This window comes from Metarhizium acridum (genome assembly GCF_019434415.1).
Source record: "Metarhizium acridum strain ARSEF 324 chromosome Unknown scaffold_13, whole genome shotgun sequence".
NCBI lineage: Eukaryota > Fungi > Ascomycota > Sordariomycetes > Hypocreales > Clavicipitaceae > Metarhizium > Metarhizium acridum.
The window spans coordinates 1,096,210-1,116,504 of NW_027094016.1; the positions used below are offsets into that span (position 1 = coordinate 1,096,210).

The 20,295-nt window shown below is 48.0% G+C and overlaps 9 protein-coding genes across 9 annotated transcripts; 2 read left to right on the top strand and 7 right to left on the bottom strand.

The window, feature by feature from the left end:
• Nucleotides 1-499: 499 nt before the first annotated feature.
• NOC4_1 (Maturation and nuclear export of 40S ribosomal subunits interacting protein) lies at nucleotides 500-2,796 on the bottom strand. The gene is made up of 3 exons (XM_066117482.1): nucleotides 1,966-2,796; nucleotides 1,021-1,906; nucleotides 500-958 (listed from the first exon to the last, which is right to left on the bottom strand). The coding sequence occupies exons 1-3, from the start codon at nucleotides 2,565-2,567 to the stop codon at nucleotides 788-790; spliced, it is 1,659 nt and encodes a 552-aa protein (XP_065977268.1). The 5' UTR covers nucleotides 2,568-2,796; the 3' UTR covers nucleotides 500-787.
• Nucleotides 2,797-2,957: 161 nt separating this feature from the next.
• On the top strand, nucleotides 2,958-4,151 carry ATP4_1 (atp4 subunit B of the stator stalk of mitochondrial F1F0 ATP synthase). The gene is made up of 4 exons (XM_007816957.2): nucleotides 2,958-3,038; nucleotides 3,144-3,592; nucleotides 3,711-3,933; nucleotides 4,005-4,151. Exons 1-4 carry the CDS (start codon nucleotides 3,008-3,010, stop codon nucleotides 4,028-4,030), a joined length of 729 nt encoding a protein of 242 aa, XP_007815148.2. The 5' UTR covers nucleotides 2,958-3,007; the 3' UTR covers nucleotides 4,031-4,151.
• Nucleotides 4,152-4,588: 437 nt separating this feature from the next.
• On the bottom strand, nucleotides 4,589-6,814 carry SRC1_1 (inner nuclear membrane protein enriched at telomere/subtelomere region; the record flags this gene model as incomplete). The annotated part of the gene is made up of 3 exons (XM_066117483.1): nucleotides 4,589-5,177; nucleotides 5,321-5,825; nucleotides 5,917-6,814. 3 exons carry the CDS (start codon nucleotides 6,812-6,814, stop codon nucleotides 4,589-4,591), a joined length of 1,992 nt encoding a protein of 663 aa, XP_065977269.1.
• A 619-nt stretch (nucleotides 6,815-7,433) lies between these two features.
• COQ6_1 (putative ubiquinone biosynthesis monooxygenase) lies at nucleotides 7,434-9,551 on the top strand. The gene is made up of 2 exons (XM_066117484.1): nucleotides 7,434-7,685; nucleotides 7,748-9,551. Exons 1-2 carry the CDS (start codon nucleotides 7,502-7,504, stop codon nucleotides 9,040-9,042), a joined length of 1,479 nt encoding a protein of 492 aa, XP_065977270.1. The 5' UTR covers nucleotides 7,434-7,501; the 3' UTR covers nucleotides 9,043-9,551.
• Nucleotides 7,435-11,000, bottom strand: NdufS2_1 (ndufs2, NADH ubiquinone oxidoreductase 49 kd subunit). Its single transcript, XM_007816954.2, has 3 exons — nucleotides 10,197-11,000; nucleotides 9,383-10,124; nucleotides 7,435-9,317 (listed from the first exon to the last, which is right to left on the bottom strand). The coding sequence occupies exons 1-3, from the start codon at nucleotides 10,848-10,850 to the stop codon at nucleotides 9,301-9,303; spliced, it is 1,413 nt and encodes a 470-aa protein (XP_007815145.1). The 5' UTR covers nucleotides 10,851-11,000; the 3' UTR covers nucleotides 7,435-9,300.
• Nucleotides 11,001-11,698: 698 nt separating this feature from the next.
• J3458_002930 (uncharacterized protein) lies at nucleotides 11,699-12,301 on the bottom strand (the record flags this gene model as incomplete). Its single annotated transcript, XM_066117485.1, has 1 exon — nucleotides 11,699-12,301. One exon carries the CDS (start codon nucleotides 12,299-12,301, stop codon nucleotides 11,699-11,701), a length of 603 nt encoding a protein of 200 aa, XP_065977271.1.
• A 291-nt stretch (nucleotides 12,302-12,592) lies between these two features.
• J3458_002931 (uncharacterized protein) lies at nucleotides 12,593-13,222 on the bottom strand (the record flags this gene model as incomplete). The annotated part of the gene is made up of 1 exon (XM_007816953.2): nucleotides 12,593-13,222. The coding sequence occupies one exon, from the start codon at nucleotides 13,220-13,222 to the stop codon at nucleotides 12,593-12,595; it is 630 nt and encodes a 209-aa protein (XP_007815144.2).
• A 676-nt stretch (nucleotides 13,223-13,898) lies between these two features.
• J3458_002932 (uncharacterized protein) lies at nucleotides 13,899-14,720 on the bottom strand (the record flags this gene model as incomplete). Its single annotated transcript, XM_007816952.2, has 1 exon — nucleotides 13,899-14,720. One exon carries the CDS (start codon nucleotides 14,718-14,720, stop codon nucleotides 13,899-13,901), a length of 822 nt encoding a protein of 273 aa, XP_007815143.2.
• A 1,652-nt stretch (nucleotides 14,721-16,372) lies between these two features.
• On the bottom strand, nucleotides 16,373-18,008 carry J3458_002933 (uncharacterized protein). Its single transcript, XM_007816951.2, has 2 exons — nucleotides 17,729-18,008; nucleotides 16,373-17,654 (listed from the first exon to the last, which is right to left on the bottom strand). The coding sequence occupies exons 1-2, from the start codon at nucleotides 17,964-17,966 to the stop codon at nucleotides 16,624-16,626; spliced, it is 1,269 nt and encodes a 422-aa protein (XP_007815142.1). The 5' UTR covers nucleotides 17,967-18,008; the 3' UTR covers nucleotides 16,373-16,623.
• Between the last annotated feature and the right edge of the window lie 2,287 nt (nucleotides 18,009-20,295).

A 20,295-nucleotide genomic window follows, 5' to 3' on the forward strand; every position in this document is an offset into this window, starting at 1 on the left:
ATGTCACAGAGTATTGTCGGTTGAGTTCGCACGTTGCCAAGGTTTGTTCAAAAGGCGCTGGGGCGTTACTGCTGGGATGGGGCACATGGCGCAGTTCCAATTGCGCGCTAAGGTGTCTGGTCCGGCGCATGTTCAGCTAGCTACACCATCAGCGTGTACTCCGTAGACTAGAGCAATCCATGGATCAATGATGGATGATTCAGTGGCTTGCAAGGGGGTCAGTCTCTTGTAGTCCCCCCTTGTTCAAAGCTGTAGTCAAAGCCTGTAGCCAAAAGGCTCCGACCAGCCAAAGTCACACAACTTGGACACCCCCCAAGTGCCGGAAGCCAGCAGCACTTGGACTACGGCGCACTCGCACTGATTGATTCTACATACCTAGGTACCTACAGGGGCCATATGCAGCTACGTGGTGCTAGCCGCTTTTAGAACAGCGTCGATCCTTCCAACCAGCCCCGGAGCTTTGGCGCACGAGGCTCTTCAGCAACCCGCATTGGTGTTAAAAACTCCATGTAGCTTGAACCAGACATCTATTGTGCAACAATGCCCGGACATTGTATGCGGCTTCACTGCTTACAGCCGGCCCGAGAACTTATGTCGGATTCTTTTGTCTTTCTCGAAAAACCCTCATGATGGACAGACGTTTCGCTATCTGTGCTCTCATTATCCGCAAAACCTCCTGTCCACTTTGGCACGACAGGATTGTCGGGAAACAAAACCAATATTATTTCAGGGGGTTCGCTCGCTATGTCTATGTATCATATGACAAAGTATGTCCACGCCATTTCCGTCAACAGCCTATCCCAGCAACTAGGCCTTTGCCCCAAAATCCCAGAGCCATTACTAATAGGCTGTCCGGGTTTGCCGCTGGGTCATCCTGGGGGAGAAATATCCTCTTAGGAATCTGGAATTCAATAACCGGCGCCTTCTTGACGTCCTTTCCCAACTCGGCATCTAAAAGCTACAGACAATGTCAGTAAATCCCGCGCCGTACATGCCCCAAAGAGGTCAAACAAAACTTACGCTTGCGTATGAATGATCCAAGAAGTCTTCCATGTTATACGATTGCTTGGTGAACTGCTCAGACATGACCTTTGCAATAGTCGCAATGTTGGGGTGGTAGTGCGATTGCAGCTGCACAAGCTCCCAAAGACAGCTGTCGATTGCGCGCGTCTTCGTAGGCTCAGTCTCCTCCGCTAGGAAGGGATCTTCAAACCCGCGGTCCTTGATATTCTGCTTCTCCTCCGGGTTCTTTATGACCCGGTGTAACATGAATGTGCATGTAGGGTGACGCTTCAGCAAGTTGTAAATCCAAGGAATCACAAAAGCAATGGCGCTGGGAGGCGCATTCAACGCTAGCCGGGATAATCGCTTCAGGAAGCTAGCCACCAGAGAAGCAGGAAGATGGGTTGACGCCAAGAAAGTATCCAACAGTCGGAAGAATCGGGACCGGTGTTTTGAGTGCAGGATATCTCGGTCAAGTAGCGAATACAACTTGGGATAGAACGATGGGTAGTCCAAATTGCGCTCTTGAATCAGGTAAAAGACTCCAGACAGTGCCAGCAAAGACATCGATCCTCCTGCGTTGTAGCAATTGGTAAGGAAGTCTGCCAACAGTTCTGGTCTTGTGAACCAAGGGGCAATAATGGTTGAAGTTATATCCAACAAACGCTTACGCTCGTCCTTGGTGTCGACGACGCCCATCAATGCAAGCCACGCCTCTTGACCCTGCTTTTTGTGTTGGTTAACTGATCGAAGAGGATGTGTTTTCCTCTTGGGCCTGGGGATATAGAAGTCATCCAGGTCATCTGCTGACTCTGGCACACCGTCTAGAGCAGAAATCAGGGAGAAACCTCTGTCAAACAGTTCATTAGGCTCGACATCCTCCGACAGGCTTTCCACAAGGTTCCTTTTGAAGCTATTAGCATAGCGCAACAACATAATTTGATTAAAAAACGAAATACATACGTGACAGATTTGAACGTGAAATAGCGAATGTCGTCATACTGTTCCGCAAAATCTTCAATATATGCTTGCCTGACATCTTCGTTGCCTGAGAGCAACACAGCTTTGACGATGTTCTCGATAAACGCCGTGGGGAACGAGTAGTCCTCATTATCATTCAAGAACTCTCCTTCAGCTTTCAGCAATCTCATGCTTAACGTGAGGGCAGTGACAGCGAGCTCTTCTTGGCTCAACAGACTCATCAGCAATATCTTGTACTGAGAAAACTGATCCTTGAGCCACCCAACGACCACACTATCCTTTTCTGACAGAGACTTCTTGGAGGTAAGAGACCCTTGGGCAAGCAACCGAACAAAGACTCTGCAGAGGGCTACTGCTGCCAACATCGATTCTGGTTCGCCATTTTCATTTTCCCTTGCCGTGCTCAACAGGACAGTGATGTCGTTGTAATTCTTTTCTGATTCCAGAATTCCTTGTTCCATAAGGAGAATCTTTGCATTTGGATCCCCGCTCTCTTCGCTTAAAGACCTCCGCCTTTTGGCTGGCTTCTCACTAGCAGAGGCACGCTTGCGCTTCGAGCCTTCAGCTACAGCGCCTTTCGCCATGATGAAATAGTTTGCCCTGTATGTCGTTGGGAATTCGGGAATAAAAAAATTGAAGTCTTTAACTCTCCAATTTACATACAATGACCCCCGAAAAAGGTCAGAAAAAGAAGTGCCACTGTATGTCTGTTGAAATGGTAGACAAATATTGTTCGAAATATCGAGAGCCTCAATAATCGAGTACTGGGTTTCCAAAAATTATCCAATCAGTCGCATCTTATCGATAAGGTTGCTTTTCATCTACTCCTCGAGGCAGGGAGAAGGTCGGGTAAACCATGTTGCTCCTCAACAAACGCCCACGGTGGCTAGCCCGTTCCTCTGCTTTCCGGTGTCACGTGAGTTTATCATGTTGCCGAACTAGCGTGATAAAACCTCAAACCTCATTTCCAGCTCCCAGAGCACCGTCAAGCCCGACACCCCCCCAATCGCAGCTCTATATCACAATGGCCTCTCGCTTGGCGCGAAGCGCTGTCAGTACGTCGCTCCCCTATCGGACGGCGCGACGAGAATTGAAATTTGGAGACTCAATTGGAATCGGAAAGTTTGCTGACGCATAATGAAATCTGTTGTAACGAACAGGCGCTCCCCTTCTCCGACCTACCCTCGCCCGCCGAGCCATCCCTGCCGTGTCCGCCGCTGCTGTCCGCCACGCCAGCAACGTTCCCGCCGAGGATCCCAAGAAGAAGGCCCAGAGCATCATCGACTCCCTCCCCGGAAGCAGCCTCCTCAGCAAGACGGCGTTCCTCAGCAGCGCTGCTGGTCTCAGCATCTACGCCATCAGCAATGAGTACTACGTCATGAACGAGGAGACCATCGTGGCCATCTGCTTGCTGGCCGTCTGGGGTGGTCTCATCAAGTACGGTGGTCCCGGATACAAGGCGTGGGCCGAAAGCCAGAACGAGAAGATCAAGAACATACTCAACAGCGCGCGTGCCGACCACACCGAGGCTGTCAAGGGCCGCATTGAGGATGTCAAGCAGATGACTGGTGTTGTGGACATCACCAAGGCCATGTTCGAGGTGTCCAAGGTGAGAGAACTCTAAAGGGATTCCCGTTTTTTTCTTTCTTTCTTTCTTTCTTTCTTTTTTTGGAGGGGGATTCCATACGAAAGATGATAGTACCCAATTACTGACGCAGGGCTTGCAGGAAACCGCCAAGCTTGAGGCTAAGGCCTATGAGCTCGAGCAACAGACCGCCCTGGCTGCCGAGGCCAAGGCTGTCCTTGACTCCTGGGTCCGTTACGAGAGCCAGGTCAAGCAGCGCCAGCAGAAGGAACTCGCTGCTTCCATTATCGCCAAGGTCCAGAAGGAGCTGGAGAACCCCAAAGTCCTGCAGCAGATCCTGCAGCAGAGCGTCGCTGACGTTGAGAGTATGTTGAACTTGGCAAGTTTGCGCAAAAAGATGACATGACCAATGAATATGCTAACACGGACCACGCAGAGATTGTCTCTTCCAAGGCCCAATAAACGCCAATTTCTAGAGTCTTAGATTAAACTGTACCGCCGTTTCTTTTGTTACAACACTCTGTGCATATAACCACACCTGTGCAATAGCCAATTAAATCGAGACACTAGTCTTAACTATTTTAACTCTATTCTATGTTTCTTCACCTCCCGTGACTCTGTTCTGTCGACATTAAATATTTCAGCGATTCCATGGCGAATGCGTATCCTGACGCGTTGTTGGCCATTTAACAAACAGAAATCACACGACGCTGAACGAGGGCAACCCACTTGTAACACTGGAAACATCAACCAACCAAAGCCTAAGGCAAACTTGACATGCCAAGTAACCCAAGAGTGTCTCCATTCTTACTTCGCCCCAAGGGCGGCTGTAGCAAAACAGAGACTCATCAAATTTCAACAAATTAAAATTCCTAGAGATGTATTTAGTACACCATAAATCGGAAATAACTGGTGTCCTTGGCTAAACATTAATTCATCCACCGAGTGGTAGCACAGCGAGCAATTATACACTCGAATACAATTCATAACAATGCAGTGTGGCCAGCATCCAAGCCACACCTAATAAATCGGCCTTGGCTCATCCCATTTCCTAGCCTCGACTCTATCTTTAGAATCAGGCGTCTCCTCCTTCAACTCCGATACCAACGAAACCCTCCCACTACGCCGTCTCCTCGCCCCCTCACCCTTGGTAGGGCCAATCCACTCCCAAGCACGACCTACTTCCCCGCTTCGGCCTTCCCTTTGGCTTATGCGGACATTACTGTTCTGCTCGACGACAGCCCTTACCCTCTGCCATATTCTCTCCCGCTCGGAGAGAGCGTGAATAGACCGCAGGACATCATCTCTTAGGTTTGGCAGGAAGAGCCAGGGATCGTCAAGGTCCTCTTCTCCAAGTTCCCTCTGGTCCGCGAGTCGCTGTAAGACCAAGTCTACGAGGGCTGGAACCTGTGCAGATGTTGCAACGTGGCGACGGTACCGTGAACGTGCGTTCAAGCTTCCGAGGATCAACAAGGTTATAAATCCAATTGCGAGTCGATATCTTGCCAATCCGAGCCGGATTGACCGCTTGATGGCGCAGGTGAGCGGAAGGCGAGCGAGAGAGGTTGACGATAGCTTTCTGACTGGAAGATTGGAGGCACCGGGTGGTCTGTGGGATTAATCACGGATCTGATTAGTCTGTGTCAGAAGAAAGATTTGTTGACCAGATGTGAGATAGCACCGCAGCCACAGCTGAGATTGTATATCATTGCAAAAAGAAAAGAAAAAAGGAAATAACTGGTTTGTACTCACTGGGTTGTCTCAACCTGAACCTCAACTTCTTCTCTCGTAGTGACTTTGCCGATAGCCTTCTCCCACAGGTCGTCAAATTCCTCGTCACTAAGTCTCTTGTTTCGTTTTTTGCTGACAACGTCTTTTAAATCTTCCTCTGCGATTGCAGGCGAATCTTCCTGTTGACCCGCTTCGTCGACCAGGTCACCGCATTCGTACTTGGCTCGGCGCTCTCTAAGCTCCTCAACCGCCTTGTCAGCCACGGCCTGAACTCGGCGTTCCTGCTCGCTATCGGGCTCACATGTTGGTGGGAGAGGGACCAGTCCGCCGAATGACAACGGGTGAGGTTTCTGAATGAATCCTTGGATACATCTCACATTGAAGCCCTCGTAGCAGTAGGCATTTGCAGGACATGGTTCGCATTGGGGTTCAACAAAAGGCAGTATCGCATCAGGAACTACAATCTCTGGTGGCAGGAGTGGCTTCACCTGTCTACCAAGGCCGCAGTATCCGACAGCAAGTTTCTCTTGTCGATACCAAGCTCCGTAAGCGCCAAAAAGAGCCATAAGAAGAACAAAGAAGGGGTGTCAGTACGCTTGTTTGGCGTGCTGGTTTACGGCTCTTGCGCAAAATTGGAGCGACTTCACCCGTGCTTTGAGCTTCTTCCAATTCGAGCTGCTCTTCAGCAGTAAACTCCTCGCCAGGCTCCAAAGAGAATTCAGGGGTTCTTGGCCGTAACCTGGGCGCTGATATTTCTGATACTCTGGACTTTTTGCTTCCATCGGTAAAACCATCGGTTCTTCTCCTGGCAGATCGCACGCTCTTAGAGATGTCCTCGCCCAAAGTGCGTCGACGGTTGCTTGGAGTTTTTACCGGTGGCGGGGAGCTTCCGCTTTGAAAAGGGTTGTCGTCGGTGAAAACAGACTCGTCATGTCCACCGTCCCCTTCTACCTTTGCCGGCTGAAGATATTCATTCGAGCGATCAGCATGAGTGGGATACTCCTCCTCTTCCGACTCATCTTTTATTTGAGGAGTGACGGTCCTTCTACTGCTCCGACGCGTCATCTTAGACGCAACGGATACGGTGCCGTCATCTTCGTCAAAATGCGAAAGCTGCCGGCTGGCAGATCTTGAGCTGCGCTTGCGCGGACTGCGCAGAATATTGGGTTCTGGTTCCTCGGGCTCGGTCTTAATTCTGCTCGAGCTCTTCCGTGGCGACATCGACCTGCGCATAGACGAATGGCGTGAGCGCGTATCGTGTTCATCCCAAATGTTGGAATCTTCTGCACTGCCTGCATTGACGAACCCTAAGCTGGATCGTTTCGCCTGAGCCCTCTGTGCCCGCAGCTTCGCAGCCTGTGATAAAACGTGATCATTGACCAAGTCTACCAGTTGTCCCTTCTTCGCTGTCGATGGATAATCCACATTGTGCGTGACGAGGATGGACCGCAAGCGCGGCACTGTGACGCTGCGCGGATCGAAGCCCTCTTGGAGGTAATCATCGACTTCAGCCATGATGACGGACGGCGTTAGCGCACAGCGGTTGATGAAGATACAAATCTCTGGCAAGCCAAGATGTGGATGCGCAATGACAAGTCCCACGGAACCGTCGCGGCTCAGCTTCGCAGAGGAATGCAACGACACGAGGTGGTGAGACAAGGTCAACAGAGGAGGACCGCCGAGGAGGACCGCCGAGGAGGAGCGGTCGCAGCCAAGGTCGCAGGTTATCGGACCTGCAGAGAGAGGAAGGCGTCCACTAGGTTGCCGTAAAGGACAGCCTTGAAACCGAAATTCGAAAATGATGAGGGTGTTGCCCGCACTATAGCCTGCAAAGCAGTATTGCAAGGATGACAGATTTACAAAATCGTCAGCGAAGATGATTTGATTGTTGTTGATCGAGGCCGAGCTCCACTGACGGAAGCATGGCTCCCGTTGTCTGTGGCAACTATGATGATACAATAATCGGCGCATCCTCGGCTCGCCAAGTCGAGAGTGAGAGGCTGGTGTGGCCTTGCCACATGTGGCGCAAATGCGCCACCCTCAGCCCTGTCATACGTACTCCGCATACAAGTATAACTAACTTACTCCGTACTGAATTGGGGTCGAAGCTTGCATTGCATGATATCGTCCCACCTCAAGAGCTTAGATTCATCCTCCTTCAACTACCAATTGGCTTTGTGTGGTGATTTACTACACGCAAAAATGCCACAGGCTACAATGGCGGGGGCGCGGGGTCTTGTAAAAACCTCGAAGTTTGTTTGCAGAAGCTGCTCTCGACCTGCGCGCAGCCAATGGCGACGCTCATATTCAACTACCAAAGACGATATATTTGATGTAGTTTGCGTTGGAGGTGGCCCGGCTGGCCTGAGTCTTCTCACAGCGCTTCGTACGCACCTCACCATCTCCGTCGAATGATATATTGATCCTAGTCTCTAACAAGCATCCTAGGCGCAAGCCCCATCACGTCCGGGCTCCGGGTTGCCCTCATCGAAGCCCAAGACCTAGCCAAGACCGCCGCCTTCTCTCTCCCGCCAACCCAGTTCTCAAATCGCTGCAGCTCATTAACCCCGTCGTCGGCCCAGTATCTCAACACCATTGGAGCATGGACACACATGAAGCGCGACCGCATCCAAGACTTCCACGAGATGCAGGTCTGGGATGGCGTCACAGGTGCCCGGATCGAATTCGACCCCCCCGCCAGCTCCGGCCCCAGCAAAACGATTGCGTACATGACGGAAAACCTGAACCTGACCTCAGGTCTTCTGAAGCGCCTCAAAGAACTAGGAAGCGTCGATATTTTTGACAACTCGCGAGTAGAGAAAATCGACCTGGGCGAAGAGACCGAAGATGTGGACCTCCGCGACTGGCCCGTCGTACACCTGTCAGGCGGTCAATCACTAGTTGCACGGCTTCTCGTTGGAGCCGACGGGGCCAACAGTCCCGTACGGTCTTTTGCAGGCATCGAGAGCCGTGGGTGGGATTACGGCAGACACGGGCTCGTCGCTACGCTGCGGCTGGAAGGAGACGGTTGGGGCGGACAGTTCAGCAAGATTGCCTACCAGAGGTTCTTGCCCACCGGCCCTGTGGCCATGCTCCCTCTGCCGGGGAACTATTCAACCTTGGTGTGGTCAACGACGCCAGAGAACGCCGCGCTTTTGAAGAAGCTGTCTCCCAAGGACTTTGTTGCCTTGGTAAACGCTGCGTTCCGCCTCAGTCCCGTCGACCTGGGGTACATGCACACACAAACCGAGGGCCAAGAAGACGAGTACGACTGGAGGATACAACACACGCCCGTGGATGCCGAGGCCATCCCGCAGACAGCTGTTGGCGTGCAAGAGGGGTCGATTGCTTCATTCCCCCTGAAGCTTCGCCACGCAGATACATATATCGGCGAACGAATTGCACTCGTCGGCGATGCCGCGCACACCGTTCACCCGCTGGCTGGACAGGGCCTCAACATTGGACAAGGCGACGTGCAGAGCCTCGTCAAGGCCATAGAATATGCCGTTTCACACGGACAAGATCTGGGGACACAATTGTCACTTGAGAGTTACAATAGCGAGCGTTACGCTGCTAACCACGTCCTGATGGGCGTGTGCGACAAGCTCCACAAGATTTACTCGGTTGAAAGCGGACCACTGGTTGGTCTGCGATCTATCGGCCTGCAGGCTGTCAACATGCTATCACCGCTAAAGAATTTCTTCATGGCACAGGCGTCCGGTACAGGCGTCAAAGTCGTATAGACAACGGGACTCACCTAGCGGTGTCAGTGAAGTGTGTAAAGTAGTATAGAAAGTAATTGTAACGATAAAAACACATGCACATCTTCGTAACGTCCCATATATATGTATACAAGATATACATCACTTGAGCGAGACTGCGCGGGTGGTGTAAAAAAAAAAATGAAGACTTCTATGGAGTATTTACAGGTTCTCCCAGCCAGCTATGACTACAGACAAATAAAAAATATTGATGGCATTTTCCTCCCTTCTTCTCAACATTTACCGATCGACCTCGCCTGAGTGAAATGTTAGTACGTGTTAAGGAAAGGGGAAAAGAAGGGAGGGGTCCATCAAAACTTACCAAACACCAAATCCATGGTACCAATTACAGCGACGGCATCGGCCAACAAATGACCCTTGGAGACGTGGTCGAAACCACCCAGATGAGCAAACCCAGGAGCACGAATGTGGCACCTATAGGGACGCTCGCTACCGTCGCTGACAACATAAACACCCATTTCACCCTTGGGGGCCTCGATGACGGAATAGGTCTCGCCAGGGGGGACGGCGTAACCCTTGGTGTACAGAAGGAAGTGGTGAATGAGAGCCTCCATGTTCTCCTTCATGGCAGTACGGGGAGGAGGGGAGATCTTGTAATCCTCAACACGGACAGGGCCAGCAGGCATCTGGTTCAGGCACTGGTGGATGATGCGCAGGGACTGGCGGAACTCCTCCATTCGGCAAAGGTAGCGGTCGTAGCAGTCGCCATTCTTGCCAACGGGAACGTCGAACTCGACCTTGTCGTAGGCGTCGTACGGTTGGCTCTTTCGGATATCCCAAGGGACACCAGAGCCTCGAAGCATGACACCGGTGAAGGACAGGTTCAGGGCATCGGCGGCGGAAACGACACCAACACCTCTCAATCGTTCAATCCAGATGCGGTTGTCAGTAAGCATTTCTTCCGTCTCGTCGATGCGGTCACCAAACTGGGTGGCCCATTGATAGATGTCATCCAGCAGACCAACGGGGATGTCCTGGTGGACACCGCCAGGGCGAACATATGCGGCGTGAAGACGTGCGCCAGAAACACGTTCGTAGAACTCCTGTGGCCAAAAGTTAGCGTCATAAAAGGTCTCCAAAGGAAGACGTGGGTTTCATGAGGCAAATATACATACCATGAGTTTCTCTCGCTCCTCGAAACCCCACAGGAAAGGCGTTAAAGCACCAACATCCATTGCGTGAGACAGGACGGACATGAGATGATTCAGAATTCGGGTAATCTCTCCAAACATGGTACGGATATACTTGGCACGGTCGGGAATCTCAATGTTGAGCAGCTTCTCAACAGCGAGGGCAAAGCATTGCTCGTTGGTCATCATAGAAACGTAGTCCAGTCGGTCGAAGTAGGGCAGAGCCTGGAGATAAGACTTGTATTCGATCAACTTCTCGGTACCCCGGTGGAGAAGACCGACGTGAGGGTCGGCACGGATGATTTCTTCGCCATTGAGCTCGAGAATGAGTCGAAGCACACCGTGGGCAGCGGGATGCTGTGGGCCGAAGTTGACAGTATAGTGCCTGACCTTGCGGTCCTCGACCGAATTCTCGCGCGACTTTTGGACGGCGCCGGGGACACGCCGCGTTGCGCCGTAGGGATCGCTGGGATGGGCAAAGTCGTCATCGACGGGGATGAGCCTGGTGCCCATGGGCTCGGGAGCAGCATATTTTCGAAGACATGTCGTCGAGAAGGGCCGAGTTGCAAGGTGTGTGGCAGGACGGAGGCAGAGACGCTTGGCGCCGTGGCCAGCGAGCCTCTGTAGTGAAGAAGCCATTGGTAACGAGATTAGAGGAGCCGGAAGCAAGAGGATAGACTGTAGATCCTCCTGGAGAGCCTCTTGCTCGCAGTCAATGACCTGTGGGCTGAGGAGAAATCGCCTTGGTGGTTATGGCCCGTTGTGCCGAATGTTGCCCGTCAATATTCGGGGCGGCTTTGGCGATGGTGGGTTCCGGGGTGGGCTCGGCTTTTTATTTATGCGTGCTAGTAGGCCAATTGGGTTGCAGCTATTACTCTCACTGCGGGAGAGAGGAAGCTTGCCAACGATCCACTGTAAGAGCACGGCCAGCTTGACTGCTCGACTCCACATGCAATTTGGAGTTTCAAGGTTCCAGATCTGAGATGACACCAGACCTCCGCCTTGCAGACAATCCTGTCTTCAACACAAGAGTATCCGGCTATCGACCGAGAGTCGTACCGTTTATTATTATTCTTATTATTCTTATTATTATTATTATTTTCATTTGCCTTTTTCTCTAGGATGAAACTTCACTTTATTTTCAGGAGACCGTTGGTGGAAAGGAGTGTCATTGTTATGGTAGTAATCATCCCGAGAGCAATGCATCCAGAAATTACAATGATAACGCAGTGAATTGTGGATAGCCAGTCTTGCTTGGATGATTTGATCCAGATACGTCAACCGCCTGCATGTAAGTAACGTCGAAAATTCCAATGTCATAAAGGAGTCAAACATGGCAGACACACTGTCTAGATGGTCCTCTCGCTTCTCGTCTAGATGGCATAGAATTATTTCCTCAATCTTCCATCATTCCTCACAATCTTATATCACTCGTCATAAAGCTTGGTTCTCAATAATCCACACGAGAAAAAAATCCCACATCCAATCTACCCTAACCCTAAATCACTCCTCACAGCCCCCAAAGCAACAATATCCAAAACAAGGCCGCCCTTCTCAACTGCCCTCCTCCTAACGCCCTCCCTCACAAACCCGCTCTTTTCCAAAACCCTCACACTCGCCAGATTCGACGAGTACGCCCGCCCATCAACCCTTAGCAAACCAGGCCACGTCTCAAACACCCACCGCACCGCCGCGGCAATCGCCTCGGTACCATATCCCCTGCCCCAGGCCGACGGGGTCAGGAAACAACCCACTGCCCACGTCCTACAAGAGACATCCTGTTGCGGGCGAAATTCAAAGCCACCAATCATGACCGGCTCAGTCGTCAGGTTATCCGGCGTGCTGGGCTTGAGCATGATGGCCCCGTGTGTGGGATAGTGCGGATCCGCGCCGTCGCCGCCGGTTGCTATAAACTCGGAGGCGGCTTCGACGGTGTAGGGTGATGGGAATCTGTCGCTGAGGGTGGCGGCAACTTCAGCATAGTCCCCCACGGATGCGAGCGCCGGAGCGTCTGACAGTGAGGATTCTGTTTGGCGGTGCCATTTCAGTCGAGTTTTGCGGGAGATGTTTATCCTTGCTTTTTGAAGCATGTTTTGAGTTATGATAATGGTTGTGGGTGTTGAGGCGTTGTTTTAAATATGTCGTGGTGGAGTGACTGGTTTGAATGAGGTGAGTCAACTCACTAGTGTTGAGAATCTCTGCTCACGGAATTTCCATCAACACCAACTCTCAACTCTATGGGTAATGCTCACAAATACGGGCAATAGCTATTTTGCCTCTGAAGTCAAGTCATTGCAAACTGTACTTCTTGGTCGGTATACGCAACAGGCCAACACCGGTCCAAACTAAAGTCAACCCCGAAACTGCAGCAACCTAACAGCTTACTGAATCTCGTCAGTTTCAGACGTTCTGCAACAGCCACGATTCTCATCCCGCCCTTCCGTCCTTGCGGGATCAACATTCGCCTTCTCCAAAGCCCCATCGCCAAAGTCAAACGGTACACTTCCGAGGACTAACCTGTCCCAAAGGGCATCACTCCGATCCAAAATACTCCTCCCATCAAGATCAATGGGCATTTCCTCATGTTCCTCTGAGCTCACACCTCCCCCAATCAGCCCAGCCGCTTCAGCTTGTTGAATAAGTTCCTTCACAGCTTCAACTTTGGCGTCCTCTCTTGGCCTTCTCGAATGCCCAAACAAAAGTGTATCCGGAATTTCGTAGCATTGAGGTGGTACTTGCCGCGGATCATCTGAAAAACCTTCTATAAGACCGAAAACTAATTCATCGTACGAATCAAGCTTTTGTGCATAAGGCGGCAGACCATTGCTGAGTGTCTCCGATGAATCATCATCTTCTACAGTGGCATCTTCGGCGTGCAATGTGTTCGACCTTTTGTCGTCGTCTGATAGACTCTTCTTATGGTTCTCTTCTTCCAAACATTGACGTTTTTCTTGACAATCAGACAGCTCGCCCTTGCTGGGAGAGGTTGGGCGTGCTACTGGATGCGGCATTGTCGTTCAAAGTTACGTGACACTCACTTTTGTAGCGCTCCCTATATAACAGACATAATTAGTAAAGGGAATCAGTTGCGTTCTTGTCTTTCTCGAAAAACTCTAACATACGTCTAATTCCATGAGAATGTGCCTGATTTGGTCAATGTATAAAGTGGTCTCACTGTTTGCCCTCTGTAAAGAGTCGAGATGGTGTTCCTTCGTCGGAGAGAATATAATTTGAAACTGCAGAATATTTAAGACGCAAGTTGGTGAAATAAATTATCATGGTAAAAGTTCTGATTCGTTGGGTAAAATAGAAGTGTTGAATAACCATTAAACTTGCTAAGCGAGCCTGGTACCCAAGGCTAGAGTGAATGATGTCTCCGGCGTATCTACAGCTGTGAACCAATAATACACTTGGTTACTTGCAAGCAATGATTCACTCGTCGTCACAGTCTACAGCTGCGCAGAGATTCACCCAGTGTAATCAAGCGGCAGTTTGGGATGGTGGGAGGGGAAACAGATTCTTCATTGCCACACATCTGCTTTAACCAGGTCATATTCGTTAATTCTAATTCAATAATGAATACATGAATAATTGTATACCTTTATCCCCAATTGACCGTTTCCCCAAGACCATAGTGCCGTACAAATTGCCAAAATGCCAGAATAAAACTTATTTAAAGAGCAAATCTCAATGACCAGGTTCAGAGCCTGCACCAACGAGATTCACACAAAGAACCGCAGCACCTGCGGCTAAGCTTCCAAGAACGAGCATCTGAAAGCCTTCCCACAAGCTTCTCTTGACACTCCTCTCTTCACCACGGAGTACCCAGCTCTTGCTTGATCCAAATGCCATGAGCGCTATCAAGCATAAAGCAATGCTCCAGTGCAGACCTCTACCAACTGTTGAAGTAAAGAAGTATGGGAGGAGGGGGATGATACCGCCAACGACATACCCCAGCGAGATGGATAGACCCGAGGCGACGGGCCAGACTGGTAGCTGATCCGACAACGGCTCTGTTGCTACATTTTGTTGCTGCAGACGGTAGACTGTGCTTCTAACACCGTCAGGCCGTTTTCTCAACATCACAAGAATCTCCAGGACTGTGGCAGGTGGTAGAGCCAGAGGCTCAAGATGGCTCCTTATAAGGTCCTCTTTTGATTCTTGTTCCGAGTCCTTTTCGTCCAAATTGTCGCTAAGATTACTACATGAGCCCCTTGAGCTTCCATCGCGCAACATCCCTCTCAGCTCCTCCTCGTCACCGTTGCTATCGAGGTCGTCTTTGTCCCCGGTTGGATGAGGAACTTCATCCAAAGCGGATAGATATCCGCCGATGCCCATACTGATGCTTCCGGCACACAACTCGGCGAGACCTGCATAAATGACGGTATCAGCTCTTCCCAGTGAGCTGAGCCCTGCGGTGAGGGCAAATGGCACGGTCAAGCCATCGGAAAATCCGAGGGTGAAGTCGGAAAGAAAGCGAGTTAAGCAAGGGCTTTGTAGCTTTGGCATTATGGCAAGCCAAGGCAAAAGAATAGTGTGCGATTGTGTTTTTTTTATGCGCACATTCTTTGGCGAAAAAAAAAAAAAGACGTTGCAAGTTGGTCAATGTGCGTAGTAGTGAACTGGCCACGATGACGAAGGTGGTTGAAATATTACACCGGTCATGAACTGAGTTAAAGATATCGGGATCAAGCTCGAGAACAAAAGAGCATCACAGTTGGTTCTCAGAACAGGGAAGTGCTAGTAACTAACTAGCGTTGAGGAGAATGCAACAAGTTTAAGTGTGGTTCATGGTGAAATCAACCAACAGAGCCCAAGAGATGGAGCAGCTGTCTTTGCTGGTGAGTGACTTTGGAAACGTGAGCTATCTATAGGCCGGGGCAGGAGCAAACGGCAATGTTCAACCAGCAAGTGCTCACTACTGCCAGACTGGACGGATGATGCGCAAACCTTCAGTGGCAGGTCAGGAACGGAAAGTGGCTGCCGGTGCGATCCACCAACCTGATCGACTTCACCCCACATTCTCATCCCAGCATCTCTACTCCGTATCCCGGCTGGACAGAGTCCACGATGCTACTTCGATTGCATGTGCGGCCCTGCATCACTGAGCTACCAACCAACCCCCACGTGCTCACTGATCCCCTGCTACGGAAGACGGAGTCCTCCGTCCATTACGGAGTATTGGCGAAAAGATCTCCTCTACAAGAATATCGGGCAGGAGGCTGGCAACAAGTGGGGTTTGTAGTTCTCGCCAAGCCTGCCGCTTAAAATCACAACGGAGGTAAAAAAAAAAAAAAAAGAAACTGCTGACGTCTGCTTGAGTCTTTATTCGTTATGTACCTACCTAGGTAGTAGGCATGGAGTAGACCGACCCAGAGAGCAAAAGCCACCCGCATCACGGTAATCCGCTGGTGTGGACAGGCCACGCGCGGTTACGCTCAAAAAGTCACACCGAGACATTTCTTTTCCCTCTTGTGCGGATGCCTGCATAAATATGGGCAGGAGCCAAATCTCTCAACTACAAATTCAGTAGCGAATGGGCACGCCCACGTGCTCTGCTTAAGAACACCCGACCACTGATTCGACCACCACTTTCCTCTCGTCGGTGTCGCTTTGAGCCAGGTGGAGGAGGCCGGCAGGGACTACGTAATAGGAGCTGAGAGGGACGAACTTACGGCACGCGGGGCCCAGCATCTCTGTGGGGACCGCTGCTCTCCGGCGAGACCAGGGGAATCCCTGGAGCCCCAATGACCCTTTGGCCAGCTCGTTTGTGTCTTGACGCAGATGCGGCTTACTCCACACCCCCTGTGACTCCGGGTCAATCTTTCAGTGCCGGCTTGGCTAGGAGAGGGGGGAGGGGTGCAGCAAAACTCCTTGGCGGTACGGAGTAGAACAACATTGTTTGTACCAGTCGAGAAGGGACGCGCACACCAAGCAAATATAGGAGCAGACATCAAGAAACTGTCGGTGATCCCAATGTTACGGTGCGCATCACAAGACCTCACTGTCACCATAAAGTTCGGCCCCAAGTGGAAGAAAGAGTGAGCCAGGGGAAGGATAGTAGTGAGTGTCAAGTAAACTGCATCATGGTGGGGCTGTGCCGCTCGCTGGGCTCGGGTGGCCTTCCGCTTAGCATATGCAGAGGCCAACCATAACTTTTGCTGGCCACTGTTCTATATTCCAAGTCTGACGAGTACGGGAAGCTAGAGACAATTTTGTGGCAGGGTCATCTACTTCTGTACAACACATTGTCGTCGCTTTCCAAACGTTCTCTTCAAGGTTCTCTTTGAATCTACTTCGCCATGATTCAGCTTCATCCTTGATACAGTATCCCTCATATTTTCCCACAACCCAGCCCATTTCATCTATAGTATAATAATCGATATTCATAAATATTTATCCATAGAAAATTTTATTTGCTCTCGGGCTCATACCCCTTGGGGGGATGCAGACCATCAGGCGTCTCAATTGTGTCCTTGTAATAAGTAGGAGCGTTGCTGTTCTTCCAGGTGTCTTTGATAGACTGGAGAATACGACGGCCGTTGTACGCCCTATCAAGATCGAGGTTGGGCTTAGGAAAGATCTTGTTTCCACCCTGCTCGTTGTACTGGCCAGCATACGAGTAGTTCCAGTACATGCTCTGGAGTTGTTCCCGTGAGCCCCACTGGCGGAGCTTGTCGCCAGTCTTGTCCGCAACCATCTTGAAGACATTGGCACCCACATCCCATCGGCCAAGGGTGGGAAGGTCCCAATTGGCAGAGACAGTGGCAATCTCGGAATAATGATTGTAGAAGTTCTTATCCTCAGTGCCCACGAGCTCCTGGGGAACAGCGTCACCAAGAAGGATACCCAGAATGTTGTTTCGCGCGGCGTACGACTCGTTCTCGTCCCAGGTGACCAGGACAAGGGTGTTCTGCATGAAGTTCTTGTCCTCGAGAAGGGGCTCAAGGAACTTGCGGCACCAGACACCAGCGACGGTGACAGAGGTGTCGTGACCATCCGAGGTCATGTTGGGGGTGATAAACATCCACTGGGGGAGCTTGTTCTCCTTGAGGTCCTTGTGAAACATGGAGCGCGAGGTATCAATCAGAGACAAGTTCTTGATTTGCGACAGCTTCTGCTCAGAGTGGGTAATGCTGTCGTGTAGAACAGCAGGGTTGTGCTTGCGGACGTAGTCGTTGGCACCGTTCTGCTGGTTGAGGTAGGCATAGCCCTCGAAGCCAGAGAAAGGCATGTCCTCCTGGTAATGACCCCACGAAATGCCCTTGGTGTCGAGGAGATCAATAACTGTTGAAATATTGCGAGGCGAGCGGGTGAAGGCGTCGTTTTCCATACCAAAATAATCACCGGCAATGGAGGCCATGTAGTTGGGCTCAGAAGGGTGAGTAACGGCGAAGTAGTTGGACAGAGTAATACCCTTCTTGGTGAACCAGTTGAAGTTGGCTGTGGTGGATATTAGACCTGGCATTCCAATATCGGAGATTCTTCCTCTGAAGTTGCCCGGGGAAATTACTTACGGTCACCAAAGGATTTGTCATAGTTCTGGTTCTCAAAGTAAATAATAGCAAGTCGGTCAAATGCCTTGCCCTTCACATGGCTAGTAGGGCTGCTGGTCTTTGCTGTGGCGGCAGCCTTTGCAACATCGGCCGTGCCAGTAGCTGTGTAACTCGTCTCCCAGCCGTCTTGAGACTTGCAGGGAGTAGCAGAGACGACGCCGGCGACAGCCAGGAAGCTTGCAGCAATTTGGAGAAACATGTCTGCTTGTTTTCGAACCTAAAGCAATTGGCTTGACAAAACAATTAAGCAGGTAACTGCCAGCTTACTACGTAAAGGTCGATCGATATTCCGGGGCGGAGTGTTTACTTATGGTTCTCACACCAGCTGAGCGCAACGGTATGCTCCGGTAAGGTACCCAGTCACCCAATCTTCTTCAAGCGGGTACTGCTCCGTAAAATATGCATGGCCACACGGAGAACGGAGTGAAGCATTTTATCATAACGTACCTAGGTAGTTGCTGACTTGAACACTTTTAGTCTGATGACGCCTGCCGTGGCGGCAGGGCTTGCTGGCCCACCTTACTGAGTGCGGTAGGTCCTAATGAAGTACGAAGGCTACGCCCACGCCGGACGGAGGAAGACTGCGAATGTACTTCGTAAACACACAGCTTGGCACTTTATCCGTTGAGACCGATGTTGTCTAGATGCAGACTAATTGACCCTACGAGTACAGCGTCAGCAATAGTGCTTTCTTAACTGAACCTTCCCTGAGCACCGTCCGTACGACGCAGTACAACACCTAATTTTTGTTTCCGAATCTGGGTACCTAGATATAGTACCCCAGAATCCGGTTACTCCTGCATCTCGGCCCACATCTCGGCCCCTCGTCGGTGGTGAAATTGTTTGTACTACAAGCTACCGGGGTGCCTCGCAACCTAATTAAGACCAAACAAGAGAGACATTGAGGCCACAAGAACTGATACCGAGCTTCTCGAGCAAGCCCAAGTTGAGAAGCTGGTGAAAGAATGTGTTGGCCATGTCAGGGTACCAGTACTCGGTACGGAGTAACGTGTTACCCCACAACATCGTTAGCCCCCTATTTTCGTTATATTTAGGGCTCTATTATAATACATTAAAATTAAGGTATTTTTTAATAAAAAGGGTATATATTAATTATTTATAATTAAAACATAAATTTTATATTAAATTAATTTATACTAATAATTTCAAGAGTATTTTCTTTAATTATATAATTATAATATTCTTTATAAAGAGTTATTATATAATTAACTTTAACTTTAACTTTAATAATATTAAGAATAATAATAAAAGCTTAATTAAAGTCTTTTTTAATAGCCTTTTAATTAATAGGCTTTAAAGCGTTAAATTTAACTTTAAGATATTTATTTTTAATAAATAAAGTTATAATAAGATTATTCTTTTAATTAATATTAGAATTAATCTTTAAGATTAAAATTTAATATTTATAATTAATATTATTAAAGTTATAATATAATATATTTACTTAAGCTTAAATCTCTTTATTATTTTAAGGTATTTATTAAACCTATTATTTATTAATTTTTTACTTTTTTAATATTATAAGTTTATTTTTATTATTATCTTTAATAATAAATTAAAGAGCTCTTTTAATATTAATAAAAAAAATATTAATAGCTTAAAATTTAACTTAAATATTTATTATTATAAAGGCCTTTTTAAAAGCTTTTTTATAAGCTTAAATAAATTATTATTTTTATTATAATAATAAGATATTAAAATTAATAATATTAGCTTATTATTAATAATAATAGGTTTTTAAGAGCTTAAAAACGCTTATATTTAATAATTAAGTAATATATAATATTTTTATTAAAAGAAAAAGAAGCTATATATAATTAATATAAGCTATATATATTAATTTAATTAAAATATATAACTTAATATTATTTAAAATAAGAATATATTATAAGAAAAGGTTTTTAAGTATTATTTTTAATAAAAAAACCTCTTTAAATTATTTTATTATAATTTAAGTATTAATTTAATTAAAATTATTATAAGTAAAAGCTTAATATAAAAATAATTAAAAAACTATTACTCTTAAAGCTTTAAGCCTTTTAAAATAATTATAAGCTTAATATAATAACTTATAATACTTATATATTTAAGAATTAAAGCTTACTTATAAGAAAACCTTATTATTCTTATTAAATATTTAATAAAGCTACTTTTAATAATCTTATTAGCCTTAAAATTCTCTTTTATAATATTAATTTTATTAAAGTTATAAATGTAAGTTAACTTAATTAATTAAACCTTAATTAAATAATTAAAAAGATTATAAAAAGCTTATATTTAATTTTTTATTATATTAAAGATTCTTTTAAACTTAATATTTTATAATACTTTTATTTTAATCTTTAAGTTATATTAAAGAAAGTAATTAACCTAATACTTTTTAATTAAATTATTATTATTACTTTAAATTATAATAACTTATATAATAGCTTAAATATTATAATAATTAAGTAACTTATTAACTTTTTTCTTATATAAGATTTAATTTATTAGGTTTTTCTCTTATT

Coding starts and splice junctions, on each gene's coding strand:
- NOC4_1 (XM_066117482.1), bottom strand. CDS start 2,567: ATGGCGAAAGGCGCTGTAGCTGAAGGCTCGAAGCGCAAGCGTGCCTCT. Junction 1,907..1,965: donor TTCACGTTCAAATCTGTCAC/GTATGTATTTCG, acceptor TAGCTTCAAAAG/GAACCTTGTGGAAAGCCTGT. Junction 959..1,020: donor TGGATCATTCATACGCAAGC/GTAAGTTTTGTT, acceptor CATTGTCTGTAG/CTTTTAGATGCCGAGTTGGG.
- ATP4_1 (XM_007816957.2), top strand. CDS start 3,008: ATGGCCTCTCGCTTGGCGCGAAGCGCTGTCA. Junction 3,039..3,143: donor CTTGGCGCGAAGCGCTGTCA/GTACGTCGCTCC, acceptor TGTAACGAACAG/GCGCTCCCCTTCTCCGACCT. Junction 3,593..3,710: donor CCATGTTCGAGGTGTCCAAG/GTGAGAGAACTC, acceptor CAGGGCTTGCAG/GAAACCGCCAAGCTTGAGGC.
- COQ6_1 (XM_066117484.1), top strand. CDS start 7,502: ATGCCACAGGCTACAATGGCGGGGGCGCGGGGTCTTGTAAAAACCTCG. Junction 7,686..7,747: donor GAGTCTTCTCACAGCGCTTC/GTACGCACCTCA, acceptor CAAGCATCCTAG/GCGCAAGCCCCATCACGTCC.
- NdufS2_1 (XM_007816954.2), bottom strand. CDS start 10,850: ATGGCTTCTTCACTACAGAGGCTCGCTGGCCACGGCGCCAAGCGTCTC. Junction 10,125..10,196: donor AGGAGCGAGAGAAACTCATG/GTATGTATATTT, acceptor TTTTGGCCACAG/GAGTTCTACGAACGTGTTTC.
- J3458_002933 (XM_007816951.2), bottom strand. CDS start 17,966: ATGTTTCTCCAAATTGCTGCAAGCTTCCTGGCTGTCGCCGGCGTCGTC. Junction 17,655..17,728: donor TGACAAATCCTTTGGTGACC/GTAAGTAATTTC, acceptor TATCCACCACAG/CCAACTTCAACTGGTTCACC.